Here is a 14194-nt window from a genome sequence, read left to right as displayed (position 1 = left end):
GGTAGGAGAACCTTCCTAATGATTCTGCTTCGCAAATAGGATACAGCCTCCATTTCTGATCCTCACGCTCATCCCTCCTTTCATCATGAAATGAGGGGTCTGCTCCCGATCTGGAGTTCATGGATCACTCATGGATCACTTTTTAAAGGAGGATTGGTCCTGATACATCCAAAATCATACAATGCTGCTGTATCTTTCATTGTCTGAAGGAACTGCTGGGCTACAGTGGACTTATAAACACAATGATAGCTATAACACTAATGGGTGGTGGGAAAGGAGTTTTATAGTAATGAACAAGGCAATGTAATGTAACTACTTAAAAATGAAGACAAAACAAAACAAAAAAGATAAATCAAAAGTCATATTTCCACTCTCAGCCAGTTATAAATAAAGTGAGTTCAGTAGAAATATAAATAATGTTATAATATTGCTTTTACATGTGTTAATGGCATCATCTGGCTCAACAGCTTTTTTTCTTAACTAAACAGGCAACATTTGTCTTAATTTGCTGGATAATTTCAACATTAGACTCATTAGCATCCAGCACCATGGTGGAAGGTGGAAGGGAAGCATAAACTCTCAATTTGCCTGGATTATCCCTTTGTGATGAGGCCTAATGATCCAGCAGAGTAAATAGCAATGTGTTAATTAGAAATTACACTGAATGATCCGCTGCACACAGAGGAAGCATTAACCAGGCAACATCATTATATTAGATCTACAGCTGTTTTTTCTCTTTACTGTGAGGTCTGAAAATAAAATAGGAATTTACAACTATCTAAAAAAAGGCAAAATATTGTGCAATTGTGGAGGCTGACTGCTGTGCACTCTATTATTATTATTTTTTTTTTAAAAAATACAAGTTTGCCTTTTTTGCTTTTAATTCAAAACTGCACTTGAAAGATGATTGCAAATGTTATTTTGAGACAATCAATATTAATTATAAAATTATCAAAGATTGTTAAATTCAGACAAATTTGTAAATGTAAAGCAGGTTTTTGTGATTGTAACCGCAGGTGGCAGATTTCTTCTCAATACTTCAGAGTTTGATCCAATTTCCTTTTAACTCGGGTTATGGCAGATGTAGCGAAGTCAGGCTGCAGCGTTTAAGTGAGCATCTGCCTCCACCTAGTGGCGCAGGTTAGTCACCGATGCTGAAGACAGGACAAATGACAAGAGCAACTGTTTTAATATCTGATTAAAATTCTGTTGGTGGAAAAAAAACATAATTAACTACACATTATATTATATTATTACATATAATGAAACACAATTTTACATGAAGGCTAATAGTTTTTGTATCTAAATAATAATGTGACCTTAAATCATGTGAAAATAGTTTTATACCATCAAAGAGTAATCATTTAAATACATGAAACCAGTTAATTAAAAAAATTTTAATCCAACTGGTGTATGCTGCACTACTACACTGAAAATCTGAAATTTATATTTGTCCTGATCTGACTTTTGCACAATGCACCATGTACTGTTGAGTCCAACTCTATTTTTGTCTCCAACATTGCTTTTCAAAAAGTGTCTTTTCTATTTGGCTGTTTAATCAATGAAATCATATGGTCACATAAGTCAGCTTTGTGACCTGTAAAAAGCACAAGCATAATATGCAAAATGAATATTCAAGTATCTACAAATAAAATCAAATAAAATCAGGCGGTCTGATTACCATTTTTCAAACACCTCCTGACTGCTGTTGTATGACTGACTGTGATGTCGAGAAACAATGCAATTGATAAAAACGTGAACAAATGGGGGAAAAAAGAAAAATGAAGAAATGAATACAACTGGAAACTGGACTGGAAAATAGTCTACCATAATAGGGGAAGTGGGACGAAGGAAGCGAAATTCAGAGGCAAATAAATCAGAAATACCTATTCATTCATGTCTACATTTATTTTCAGGCTCAATTTTGGTGCATTTAACGGAATCCACATTTATTTATTTGTGATATGACAATGTCGATTCTCCGTGGTCATTGAGCGCAGTTTGTAACCATTTAAAATTTGATTATTTCCATGCTCAGCAGAGGGCAGTGGAAGCGACACCTCACCAGTTTACGGAAGTACCAAAAAAATGTCAGGGTTGCCAGGTTTGATGTTTACCAACGTTTACCACACACCATTCAGACAAATGGGATTCGTGTTGTATTAAAAAATAACGCCCTAGTTATATTGATTATTTCAACAGTTGAAGAACATTCGTGGGCAACAATTTATCACGTTTGTTTTGATTGTTTTGACCCGTGAAGCAATGAAAATAAACCAATATATGGAATAGTCATTGAGACATTTTAACATACAGTATGGCAGTGACAAAAATATTTAAATGAAATAACAGTGCGCCGAAATAACAAAGCGCAGTAACTTGGCGACATTTTGGAGTTATCTGTGCTTTAGAGGTTGGTGTAAAAAAGTTCACATACGAACCTGCTGGAAACACAACTGGCAACTCACGGGACTCTGGAGCCGCTGGGTGACCACCAGTCTCGGTCCGCTAGCGTTGTTAGCAAACAGCAAACTTCTGGCGCTACGTTGCAGAGGCTGATGTTGGAATACCCGGCACTTTAAACAAGCGGATATCGGCTTAAATGGGTCCACGGACTGCGTCGTAGTTGGCAAGTGGTAGGATTTGTATGGTTTATAGCCGGCGTTTGCTTGTTTTTTGCTCACTAGCTAACTTAGTAGCTAACTGTTGCCCAAAAGCTAGCGTGACTAACGTCTGTTACGTCCACAGGAGAGCGTTCTGACTTGGAGGAAGGAAGGAAGGAAGGAAGGAAACCGATCAGTAGGATCGCTGCTCATGTGAAGCTAGTGCACACTTTTGGACTCCCGAGTTCACGACTGTGACGCATTTAGGAAAGGTGACTATCTATGCACCGACTGTGATATTTGACACTATTTGGTTGATTAGATATGCTGTTTGTTGGTACAGCTTTCTGTTAGCAACGCGTCTTGGCTAGCTGCACGGCGCACGAGAGCTAGCCCGCTAGCTGCAAACTTCTGAAGAAGTTGTGGAAGTCCCGATTTAGCTGTCTTGATTGGTTTGGGTAATTAGCTGGCCGGTGGTTTAAACACTGTCGGGTTGTTTTCACACTGAGCCGCTCTAGCGCCGGGGCGACTGGACTTATGGCATCGGATGTGCTTGAGAGTGAAGGGGTTTTGAAGGATGTGAGTGATATGAGTTTGAACAATAGAAGCCCAGAGTTTGGCACACCCAGGAGGACTCGGGAGGACAGGCATGCTTCTAGCCCCTCGTCTTCCGGAGTGTCGGGAGAAGGCGACGAGGAGGAATTAAACGAACTGCAAAACAGCACAGCTTCCACAGCCGAAAATGGCGAAGAGGCTTTTCAGGACAGCCTCGCCAAAACGAGAGGAACGCCACAGGAAAGGACAACTCCAGACACTGTGCAGAAACAGCCGAGGGAAAGAAGCTCTACCCCGGTGAGCCTTCCCCAGCCTCGCTCACCATCTGAACCCATTGGAAGGTCTGTATTAGTACGTTTTGGTGTTTGGCCTACGTTTTAGGCCAATTGGAAACATTAGCACGCTTACAGTTTCATCTTTCAATAGCAAGAATGCTGTTCTTTGTTCAAGTGTCTTAATGTTTTTCCGCTGGATATGAAAGTTGTTTGACAGGCCAGTGTTTCTCCACTCTCATTTCCAAAAAGCAGCGGCAGTTTCTTTTATTTGTTGTCTCCACTTCCTCAATTGAAGACCTTCTTTTTTTTTTTTTTGGCAATACTTGTATCACATTTAACTGGACCCCATTCTTGCTTTCAAACATATAATCTGTTGCATTAAATGTTGTACAGATTTATGTGTCTCTGACTCATTGTTGGACACACAAACAGGTCATAATGATGACATATAGCGATCAGCAAAACCACTGACCGTGTGACAGTGTCTTGCCACAATGCAGTGTCCTGCTGCTGGGAAACTTTTGGACCTGGTATCTGTGTGGATGTTACTTAGACATGTTCCACCCACTTAAACCAGACCAGGTGCCCCACCCCATAGCAGTGGCACTCCTTGACGGCAGCAGCCATCCCCAGCAGGATGCAGCCTGACACAGACACACACACAAAAACAGTTTAGGAACAACTCAAAAAACTTGAAAAACAGCACAAGGTGTTGACCTGGCCTCCAAATTCACTAGATCCCAAACCGATCAAGTATCTGTGGGATGCACTGGAACAAAGCTGATCCACAGAGGCCCCTCCCCTCAACCGATAGGACCCAAAGACCCCACTAACAACATTCTGTTGCCAGACACCACAGGACACCCTCAGAAGGCCCATGTCCATTCTCTGATGAGTGAGGACTGTTTTAGAGGCACAAGGGAGACATACACAATATTAGGTCATAATGTTATGCCTGATCGGTTTATCTTAAACACATCTGTCAGCTCTCCTGTTTGTAGTTGCATGTATACTAACTTGCCAGTTCATTAAGTATGCTGGTGAAAACTAATTTGTTTATACTAGTGTACCTAACGTGAGCATAGACTCTGACTGTTGTGGCTTTTGTTTGCTACCTGAATACAGTAGAGTAGTAACTGTGTGAGCACACGCTATTATGTCCTACCTCAGGCAAAATGACAGGATCATACCACAGCCCCACACATACAGACATATAAAAACACAACATTTTCAACACTTGTATGTAAAAACTGGAAACAAAAACTGGAAACTCAACCACTCAGCCCTTTTTTTTTTTTGATGTCCTAATGATGTTGTTGGGGACAGCAGGGCGATGTGTCACACACACACACCATGACTGTTAATTACAACTTTTTGCACATCATAGTTGTTGCAAGACTGTTAGAAACCAGTATTAGAAATACTCCCATGATATGCATGTGTGGATTTATGTGTGAAAGGCCAACATGGTACTGCGGCTTGTGAACCTGTTTTTTTTTTGTTTTGTTTTTTTTTGTCCTCGCATAGAATAACCATTATAAGAACAACTAGAACAAGCCATCAGTGTCATGCATTTAAATTAGGTGGGAACTACTTTCAATCCAAAGTATCACTCACTACCTGACATCTCTTACAGACAGGACCATGAATGGGGAAGTCATACCAAATTGCATTGTAACGCCTCAAGGGAACTTAATTTAAAAGAACAATAATGGATCCTAACGCATTTTATGATGAAAATAGAAAGGCATAGCAATGAAAAACTGTGTGATTTCTATTTTTTATCACAATAACATCGTCAAGAAAATTAACTTATCGTTTAACATTGTGCCAAACTCATCCAGACAACGTCTAGACTGACATTTAATTAAACAAACTCTCTTGGCAGAGAAGTGTCATCATAGTCAAACCATCTGTTATGGATCTGCCTCTTAACTCAGTTCACTGTTAAGTGCACTATTATTTTTTTTGTAGTTTTCAAACTGCAGTTATTCCCCTTTGACTTCCAAATGTAGACAGCCCCAAACATATGGAGCCAAGGCCCTTTGATTGCATTCCTGGATTTCAAATGTAATGTGGAGGATTAGCAGTATGCTCAAGCACACAGCTGAACTCACAAGTTCTGAAATGTTGAGCGCTAAATGCCCAGAATGTTTTTGTGTCTGGCGGCGCGTATGGTCGCGTATATGATTAGTGCACCAAAGGGAGTTCTGTACAGCAAAAAAAAAAAAAAACTGATACCATGGTCCGTATTAGCGAGTAGTCATATGGTTTATAAACTAAGCCCTTAACACAAGCTTGTAAGCTTTTCAAGAAGCCAGTGAACTGATTATGTGGCCAGCTGCGAGCTAAAACTCTTGAGATTCTTGAACATGGGACTATATCGTGGAATGATTAGCAGTGCAACACGCAGCATCTGTTCAGTAACTGGTACAAAAATGTACCACTATAGTTTTCTACCTTGTTTTTATATGAGACCTAGTTTGGGATTGAACTACATACTGCAAGGTTTCCCAACACAAACAGTGCTTCTCCTGACTTGATACAAGGCTTTGTTGTAAGCGATAGGTTGGATTTGTATTACGACTAATGTGCAGTAAATATTTGGTCAGTCCGTAAAGCCATATGGGCGCAGGAAAATGGCGCTTAAAAGTCTCAAAAAGTGTTTGAATGTAAAATGTACATTGTGACTAATATTCTCAATAAAGAATAAAGAAGAAGCTTTTATTTGTATTTTGGGAGGGAAATGTTAAACTGTTCCTGACCCTATTATCCAAACATATGCACAGTGTGATAATGCATAGCGCGTTATTTTACTGCCATCTGATAATACCGGTTATGTTAAAGAAAATAATCTATAGATAAAAAAAAAAATCTGATTTCAAATATTGAAGCTGTTTACATTTTTTTTAGTTCACAAAATCTCCTCTCCACACACAGTATTTGCTGCAACAAATCTTTGCCACCTGATTTCAAATGTTAATGTACTCATGATTCATGAGACTGTCAGTAGAGGCTGCTGTTGGTCTATTGGTATTATGCACCTTACACAGGTATAAATGATTATTCAGATAGTCAAGAACAGAATTTCATTCCTTCTATTGTAATTCCTTTGTTCCTTAATCTATTATTTATGGCAGAGTGTATGTTCAAGATAAGTTTAGCTATTATTTAACCTCTGACAAAAATTGTTTTTGACTCTTGCCATGTTAGTAGTCAGCATTTCCCCTCATAATCCTTTAAGGATTATAAATCAGCGTTGAAAGATAACCAATTATGTGTTTGGATTTCACAAATAATCTCTGTTCCCCCTTTTCCTGACTTTAATACAAGTATTGTAGTATAACAGGATCTCTGGGCAATCAAAGACCATTAGTCATAAAAGATTGCTTAACCATTTTGTGTTTCCTTTACCAGCCTAGAGCGCCAAGAGTCCGTTGCCACAACAGAAGCCCGCCTAAGGATGGAAGGAGTCGAACTCAAAGAAGAGTGGCAGGATGAAGACTTTCCGCGGTATTTTGTCAATCACACACGGATCACGCTTCCTAGCTTTGTATCACATGTTTGTGTTTTCAAAGTCACATGAACCATAGACCTACTGAAGGCAAGATTACCTTCTGTTTGAATTTTAGGCCCCTCCCAGAGGAAGAGGAGCTTGACGATGAACTTTTTGCTGGAAGCTCTGAAGAGAGAGAACCTGGTAATAAGAAAAGAATAAGAATAAGAAAAACCTTTATTAGTCCCGTAATGGGGAAATTGCAGAATGGGGAAATTGCAGATGAAAACACAACACCGCTTCATGCATTGCTACAGTGACCAAGGAGATTACATTGACTTTTTTCTAAGTTAAGGCACAAGCTTAAGTGAAGAGAGTTGTTGGTTGAGAGTTATCATCATTCTTGTTTGTGCATTTTAATGTTCAGCTGCAACTAATATGTGGTCTCAGCAGTCTGATTTGGTCAAATCACAAGGTATTTTTGAAGCTAGTTCTTTTGGTTCAAAATCCTCTCAGGCAGTGTTTTCTTTGCTGACCTGCAGTTGGATGGCGTTAACAAAAAGAAGGAGTATCACACTAAAAGACTGAAATATGGAAAGGATCTCTTGACTTGTAAAACTCAGACTACCAAGGGGTGACATTAGATTTGGCCGAATTTGTATTTGGAGTGAAGATTGTTGCACAAACAAGCACAGACATGGATTTTGTCCACTTCCCTTAACTTAGAGATACACTTGAAAAACAAATCTTTACAGAATGGGATTGTTGAAGAAAAAATCTGAACCTGTACTTAAATTCTTGGCACAAGACGTATAAACACTAACCAGTTGGCATCTGCCCTAGGCTATGCCATGAACCATGGCAAGAAAGCCAAGAAAAAACTTGCAGCCCCAGACATCAGCCTTACGCTCGACCGCAGTGAAGGTTCTCTTCTCTCTGATGAGCTGGATGAAAGCACAGAGCTGGACCTCGATGACATAGACACACCCTCGGACAACAGCAATGAGTTTGAATGGGAAGGTGAGGAGTATTCTGGTTTTGCCCTTGTTCCTAAAATGCAGTGTTCCTACTGAGCTGTGTACATGGTTTATGAAAATCAGTATCCTATTAATATTCCCATTTGCATTAAAGTTACAGCTAACTGAAGAGCTGACCGGTCGTTATTTTAATGGTTCTTGTTATCCATTGGCATTTCATTCCCTTGGTTTTACAGGTTTGGTTTGGCAGCTGACGGCCTGAAGTGTAGTTAAAACATGCTTTGTCGTTTTTGTGTTTCCACACTGCTGCCTTCCTCTTTTTCAATTGGAAGAATTGTTTCCATTGTCTGCCTGGAAACAGGCTGCAGGCCAGCAGCAGGTTTCTCTCTTCCTTGTGGTAAGGTCACTTGGACAGCCTTCATTTTTTTTCCCCCTGCCGACCAAGAGTTAATCATCCCCCACTCTCCAGATCACGTCCTCAGTTGTTCAAGCAAATCATGGGCATTTTCGCATTTCATACCCTTTCATTTTTTATTTAATGTTTTTGCATATGTAATTTTTCCTTTCTTTCAAATATTCCTACGTTTGACGAAGCAATAGCAGCTTGTCACTTGCATGGTTTCATAGGCACTGCACTGCTGTATTTGTCAGAGATTTGTCATTTTAACGTTTGTGCAGTTTAATTATTAGTCAATCAGGGTGTCATATCATAATCAGAAAACTTGATTGATCCCTATAAGAAAATAGATTTGTTATAATTGCATTTAAGAATATATTATATTTGGCATTTTGCCGCTTAAGTCGTATTTTGTGAGATTTTAAATTGTTCCTTTAATGAATAGCAAGTGTATGATCTAGATATAGGAATCATATTTTGTTTTAAAAAAAACAAACGCATGCCAGTATCACGTATTTGCTGTATTGTGGAAAATGGATGTTCACACAAAACCCTCGTGAAAGTGTGTTGATGTGATTTTGTTATTTTTGATTCTGCTTGCTGCATGCTGTGTTATACATAATCATTTGGACACTTTGCTCGATGTCTGCGTCATATGAGGAACTAGACATTCTGCACATAATGCAGCCATACCTCCTGCTAAAGATGCACAGAAGTCCTCAGGTATCGTATCCGTGGTGTGTTGCTGTGATCGGTAGCGTTTCTTTGACACTTTATACTGTGCCATGACAGGCTAAGGCAGTACAATACAATAGCAGGGTATTCCCAGGATAATGTAGATTTTCGTCCTAGAAAAAAAGTGAAATGGAGACATGGAATCGGAGATGTGATTGTTGCCAGTGATTCAGAGAAAAAGCATGAGATTAGAGAAAAAAAAGTCCAATTCAAATGTGAACAATTGAGTGATCTGACAACTCTATAGGCTTTTTGATCAAAAATGGATCTGATCTGGATCAATTCTTAAACTAAGCATTGTACATTAAACCTGTTTGTTAAGAGTCTTTCTTCTCCTTCAGATGATCTCCCTAAGCCGAAAAGCACAGAGCTACTGCAGAAAGGTGTGGAGACAGTGCAGGAGTACTCGGCTAAGGAGGAGAGGGAGGAGGGTCGCCGCTGGAGGGTGTTTCGTATTGGAGACCAGGATCACAGAGTGGACATGAAAGCCATTGAACCATACAAGAGAGTTATCAGCCACGGAGGTCAGTGACATTACATTGTGATTCCGGTACACGCATAAATACAGCAAATTAATGTATTTAATTATTTTTCATAGAAAGTGCTAATTTTCGATGTTTGAATTTTTCATTGCAGGTTACTATGGAGACGGTTTAAACGCCATAATAGTGTTTGCTGTGTGCTTCATGCCTGAGAGCAATCAACCAAATTACAGATACATCATGGACAATTTATTCAAGTGAGTGAAGTCCTTTGGCTCATTCACCACGCACTTAAGAGCCACCACTAATGTGACATTCCCGTTGCAGGTATGTCATTGGCACACTGGAACTTTTGGTTGCTGAGAACTATATGATTGTGTATTTAAACGGGGCAACCTCCCGGAAAAAGATGCCAACCGTGGGCTGGCTGAGAAAGTGTTATCAGCAGATTGACAGGAGGTGAGTCTTGAGTGGTCACGGCTTGCAAAACCAGGACAAACATTGCAAAATAGCATTATTATATTGACTTGTGTGAGTAATTGCTCTGCGCACCCTCTCAATCTCTTTGTGCAGGTTACGGAAGAACTTGAAATCTTTGATAATCGTGCACCCCTCGTGGTTTATTCGCACCCTTCTGGCACTCACAAAACCATTCATAAGGTAACTGATGTTTAAGGTCATTAAAGTAATGAACTTTGGCCAATCCTTGGATCCTGACGTTTCCTGCTTCTTTTTCACAGCTCCAAGTTTAGTCAGAAAATCAAGTACGTGTACAGCTTGACGGACCTTGCAGAGCTGGTTCCAATGGAGTATGTGTCCATACCAGATTGTATCAAACAGTAAGTGTCCTACAGCACTTCTCACACTGCTTTTAAACATGTTATTGTAGCATATAACATGTCTGAAAGTTAAAATAAACACATAAAATAAAGGGGCCTGCTCTGATAACAATTATATTTAAATGTAGTAAACTGCTCAAAACACCCCTTGGTACTGTCGGTGGTGCTGCAGTGTTCTGCTTTTTTTGGCAAGTGTGTCTTTCCTAAACATACCTACCTGCTCATCCAAACAACCAATAAAAGACTTAAAGAGCTGCAGTGAGTTAGCTGCATCCCACTGACAGGGTACGGTATTTCCTCAAATGGTGCAGTGTCCTTAAAAACTGTGCCATTTGTAGCTTTATTCAAGGAAATATGCTCATAGTAAGTCACAGTACTGTACTGTCCACAGGCCCTGAAGACCAACATCCACTGCTGAGGTCATGTGGTATTTCTGGCAACTGCAGAGGTGTGCCATCATGTCTTCCGCTTGGTCTAACTCATAACCCCTTTTGACAGACAGCCGCTAAGCACACTGTTGTATGAGCGACACATTCTGGTTGATCAAATTAGATTTCAGAGTGTCTCTTCGGCACTCGCAATGGAACACACAAGGGCAACAGCGAATCCAGTGTGACAGAAATGATGACTAAACTCCACGTTGCTGCTGAATTTAATAAAGAGCAGCAGTTCATGGAAGGATGCCCGGATAAATTGTCTTCAGGGACTTTTTGTCTTATACTGTCACAGCCAACACAAATGCTGACCGAGTAATGTGTTTTGCCATTTTGGTGATTGTGGTTGCTGTTGGTTGTGTATTTACCTTTCCTTAACCCCGTTTCCCTGCCCCCTTCTTAAGGTTTGACGACGAAAAAAATAGGAAAAGCCATAAAAGGTATACATGCACTTTCACTCAGGGTCAGTCTCCGCATTCCTTTGCATTTCATCAAACTAACAATTAAGCGATCAGTTGGTTTTCAGAAATGCACCAAGACACCTAATTCTCCTCCACAGTTTTGTAGTCGGATGATTTCCCGTTACCTACTAGCTCAAATCGACAGCTTTCCTCCCCCATGTTTCGCATTTTCCTCTCAGCTGATTTCAGGATTCCTAATGAACTCATTTAATAACTGTTTGGTTTACAAAAATAGGTGCCTTGGTGATTGTTTAACCAACTAAATAAATTTTCTGAACCAATTCTATCACGTTTTGTACCTCATTTATAACCTCAAAGTAATGTCCACTATCTGTACGTTGCTTAAACCACTACTTGTTTTTAAAACCGCCATTTTCTTTAAAGGCTAATTTATTCACCGTGATGCTAGCTGTGACCAACACTTGACAAGTCATTTTAAGATTAAGTTAGAGTAGTTTTGATGGAGCTGATTGTGTTGGTACTCTCCACGACAAGACATGAATGTGGTTGCATCAAGACAGACTTATTTGCATGTGTCTTATATAAAATAGGTTTGGAATTTGGTGTGCTTGACATTTGGTAAGTTTTCGTGTCTGTTAATCTGAATGGGGTGGAAGGAATTAAAAGGAAGTAGCTCGCCTTAGTCACTGTGGTGTGTGGTTGCACAGTAACCGTGTCCTCACATGGTTCTTCTCAGTAACTGACTCTCACTGAACAACCAGCTTGTTCACCCTCACTTCTCTTTGCATGACTCACTGCATACCCACTGCCTGCTGATGTTTGGTAGGTGCTTTGGTCAGCCTTGCTCATGTACATAGAAATATTCTGCTCTTGCAGATAAGTAATGAGAATTCAGTGTGGTGTTAGAACATGTGGCGTTAGGACAAGTATAATCATGTCAATTTAGAGGACCAGTGATAGTGTAGAAAGAATATTTTTGTTTTGTTTTGTTTCCTCAGGATATAAAACTGCTCACACACACAGTTAGGTGTAGAGGTTTCTAGGTTCACTGAAAAACTTGCTTGACAAATGTACTAAAGCCTCACATATTTTTGGTAAACAGTGGCTACGTTTACATGGATACTGGTATTCTGTTAATAATCAGAACAACATCTGAATCAGAACAAAAACGCCTCATGTCATCACCTCGATCAGAACAGTCTGGCCTGTCTGGAAAGCAGGTTCAGTCACATTGAGATGGTGGGTGGTAAACCTTTTGATAATTGTTTGAATAGGAAGATAATGGCGCATAGTAACCATGTTAACATTTGAATAAATTAAGCCAGAATCGATGAGGGCAGTGTGTTTAAAACATTGGTCCATCTTTGTCAGGTTCTTCTGCTTGAATGATTTCAGTTCTAGGGCAGATTTGACAGCACACAGAATCTCTTTGTGCATGTCCAAAAGACTTCTTTTCCTACCATAGTTTTGCAGCTCAAAGTTCCCCAGCCCACAAAATGTTTGTAAGGGAAAATCTGGTGTGCAGTCACTCCATTGGGAACTGATTATGCCCTGGCAGATCACATCATTTGGTTAGGCTGGACAGAAGAGTAACTGTAGTCATACACGTCATCTGAGCACCATGAAATTGAGTTTGTTTACAGCACACTGGCTCTTAGTCATTGTGGGACTGTCCAGTTTTGTGCAAGGTGTTGTTTTCTCTGTGCTTGTTGAAACACGCCCCAAAACAAAATGCAAATGGCGTGTCACCAGATTCATATTCTGATAAAAATTGAGCTATGCCAGTCTAATATTTTGCACCCACGTAAACTGTTTAGTCGGAGAATTATTTCTGATTTAAGATTAAGATTGGAGTTTAAAAAAAAAAATGGTCCATGTAAACGTAGCCAGTATTAACAAACATGCATTTTAAGCACAAAGGCTTGTTATCATATTGTTCTTACTGCAACATATAGTATGCCACTGTTTGCAATGTGCTGCGGAGAATGAAGGCAAACTGTGCAAATAAAACGTGTAGATCTTCTGGAGTTCTTACTGAAATATAAATCAGTGCTTTTGTCTCAGAAGGTTTCAGGAGAAGTTAGAAACTTGTCATATTACTGCTGTGATTGATGTGTTTATTGATAATAGTAGGTAATATTTTAGTCAAGTTGTTTATATTGAATTGTAATGTACAAAAATGGGACTGGTACAATAGGAAAAAGAAATCTATTGACAGATATTTTTTGTTAAAGAGGTCCTTTAGTGGTTGTGTTAAGGTGTTTCACAAGATGAATGCAGTGGTCCCAACCCTGTTAGATAAATACCATCCCAGTCACACAGATGCCTGATGACGATTTAATCCTTTCGCAGAATCGACCAGAATATGCACGGCAAAGCCGAGATCGCAGCTGCTGCCGTACCAGAGTGATCCTGCTCCCACTGCAACGTGGAGGAGAGTGATGAAGAATGTTGAGAACTGCACACACTCCTCCGTTAATGTTCTGGGCGACGTGACTGGAGACTTCTTTGCATCAGGAGAGTGCCTTTTTGAAAATCTGCTGCCTGTTACGACCCCTTGCTGTATTTTTTGCGCCAAGCAGCTTGATCGTCAGCATTTTGTCCACATGCTGTTTGAAATGTTTTTAATCCTTTTTATTTACTCCTATATATCATGTCAAACTTATCAGATTTTTTTTTTTGTCTTAGTTACTGGTGTATGTACACTTTATTTAAGGCACTCTGTTACAAGTGGTGGATGCATGTTCTGCTTTATTACATTTAAATATATATATTTATATTCAATGGGTGTCAAAGGAGAGAAATTAATATATTTTTATTGTTGATCATTTGGTTTTAAGCTGCATTTTAGGTCTCTGACCCGTTGAGTGGCATTTCATACAAGAATTTAGGACGACACCTTTTTCATTGTTCACTGCTGATGTTCACTGTTAAAGTCCTGCCTGGGAAAAATAAAGTTTTATTTTTTTTTGCCCCTGA

The 14194-nt window shown here is 39.6% G+C and overlaps 1 protein-coding gene across 5 annotated transcripts; it reads left to right on the top strand.

Moving 5' to 3' along the window:
- Positions 1-2225: 2225 nt before the first annotated feature.
- bnip2 (BCL2 interacting protein 2) lies at positions 2226-14194 on the top strand (the record flags this gene model as incomplete). 5 transcript variants are annotated; one of them, XM_084555388.1, is made up of 12 exons in its annotated part: positions 2226-2636; positions 2749-3499; positions 6851-6946; positions 7066-7133; positions 7773-7949; positions 9380-9562; positions 9675-9777; positions 9848-9979; positions 10094-10180; positions 10261-10359; positions 11198-11233; positions 13568-14194. In XM_084555388.1, the coding sequence occupies exons 2-12, from the start codon at positions 3141-3143 to the stop codon at positions 13623-13625; spliced, it is 1398 nt and encodes a 465-aa protein (XP_084411514.1). In that variant the 5' UTR covers positions 2226-2636; positions 2749-3140. The 5 variants fall into 5 exon arrangements, with proteins under 5 accessions (XP_084411514.1, XP_084411513.1, XP_084411515.1 ...); XM_084555389.1 differs by adding an exon at positions 11806-11833 and having other exon boundaries at positions 2227-3499; XM_084555387.1 differs by having other exon boundaries at positions 2226-3499.

This window comes from Chelon labrosus (assembly GCF_963514085.1).
Source record: "Chelon labrosus genome assembly, chromosome: 11".
Lineage (NCBI taxonomy): Eukaryota > Metazoa > Chordata > Actinopteri > Mugiliformes > Mugilidae > Chelon > Chelon labrosus.
The sequence above is the reverse complement of the archived record's forward strand: the minus strand, read 5'-3'. Positions and strand labels throughout refer to the sequence as shown.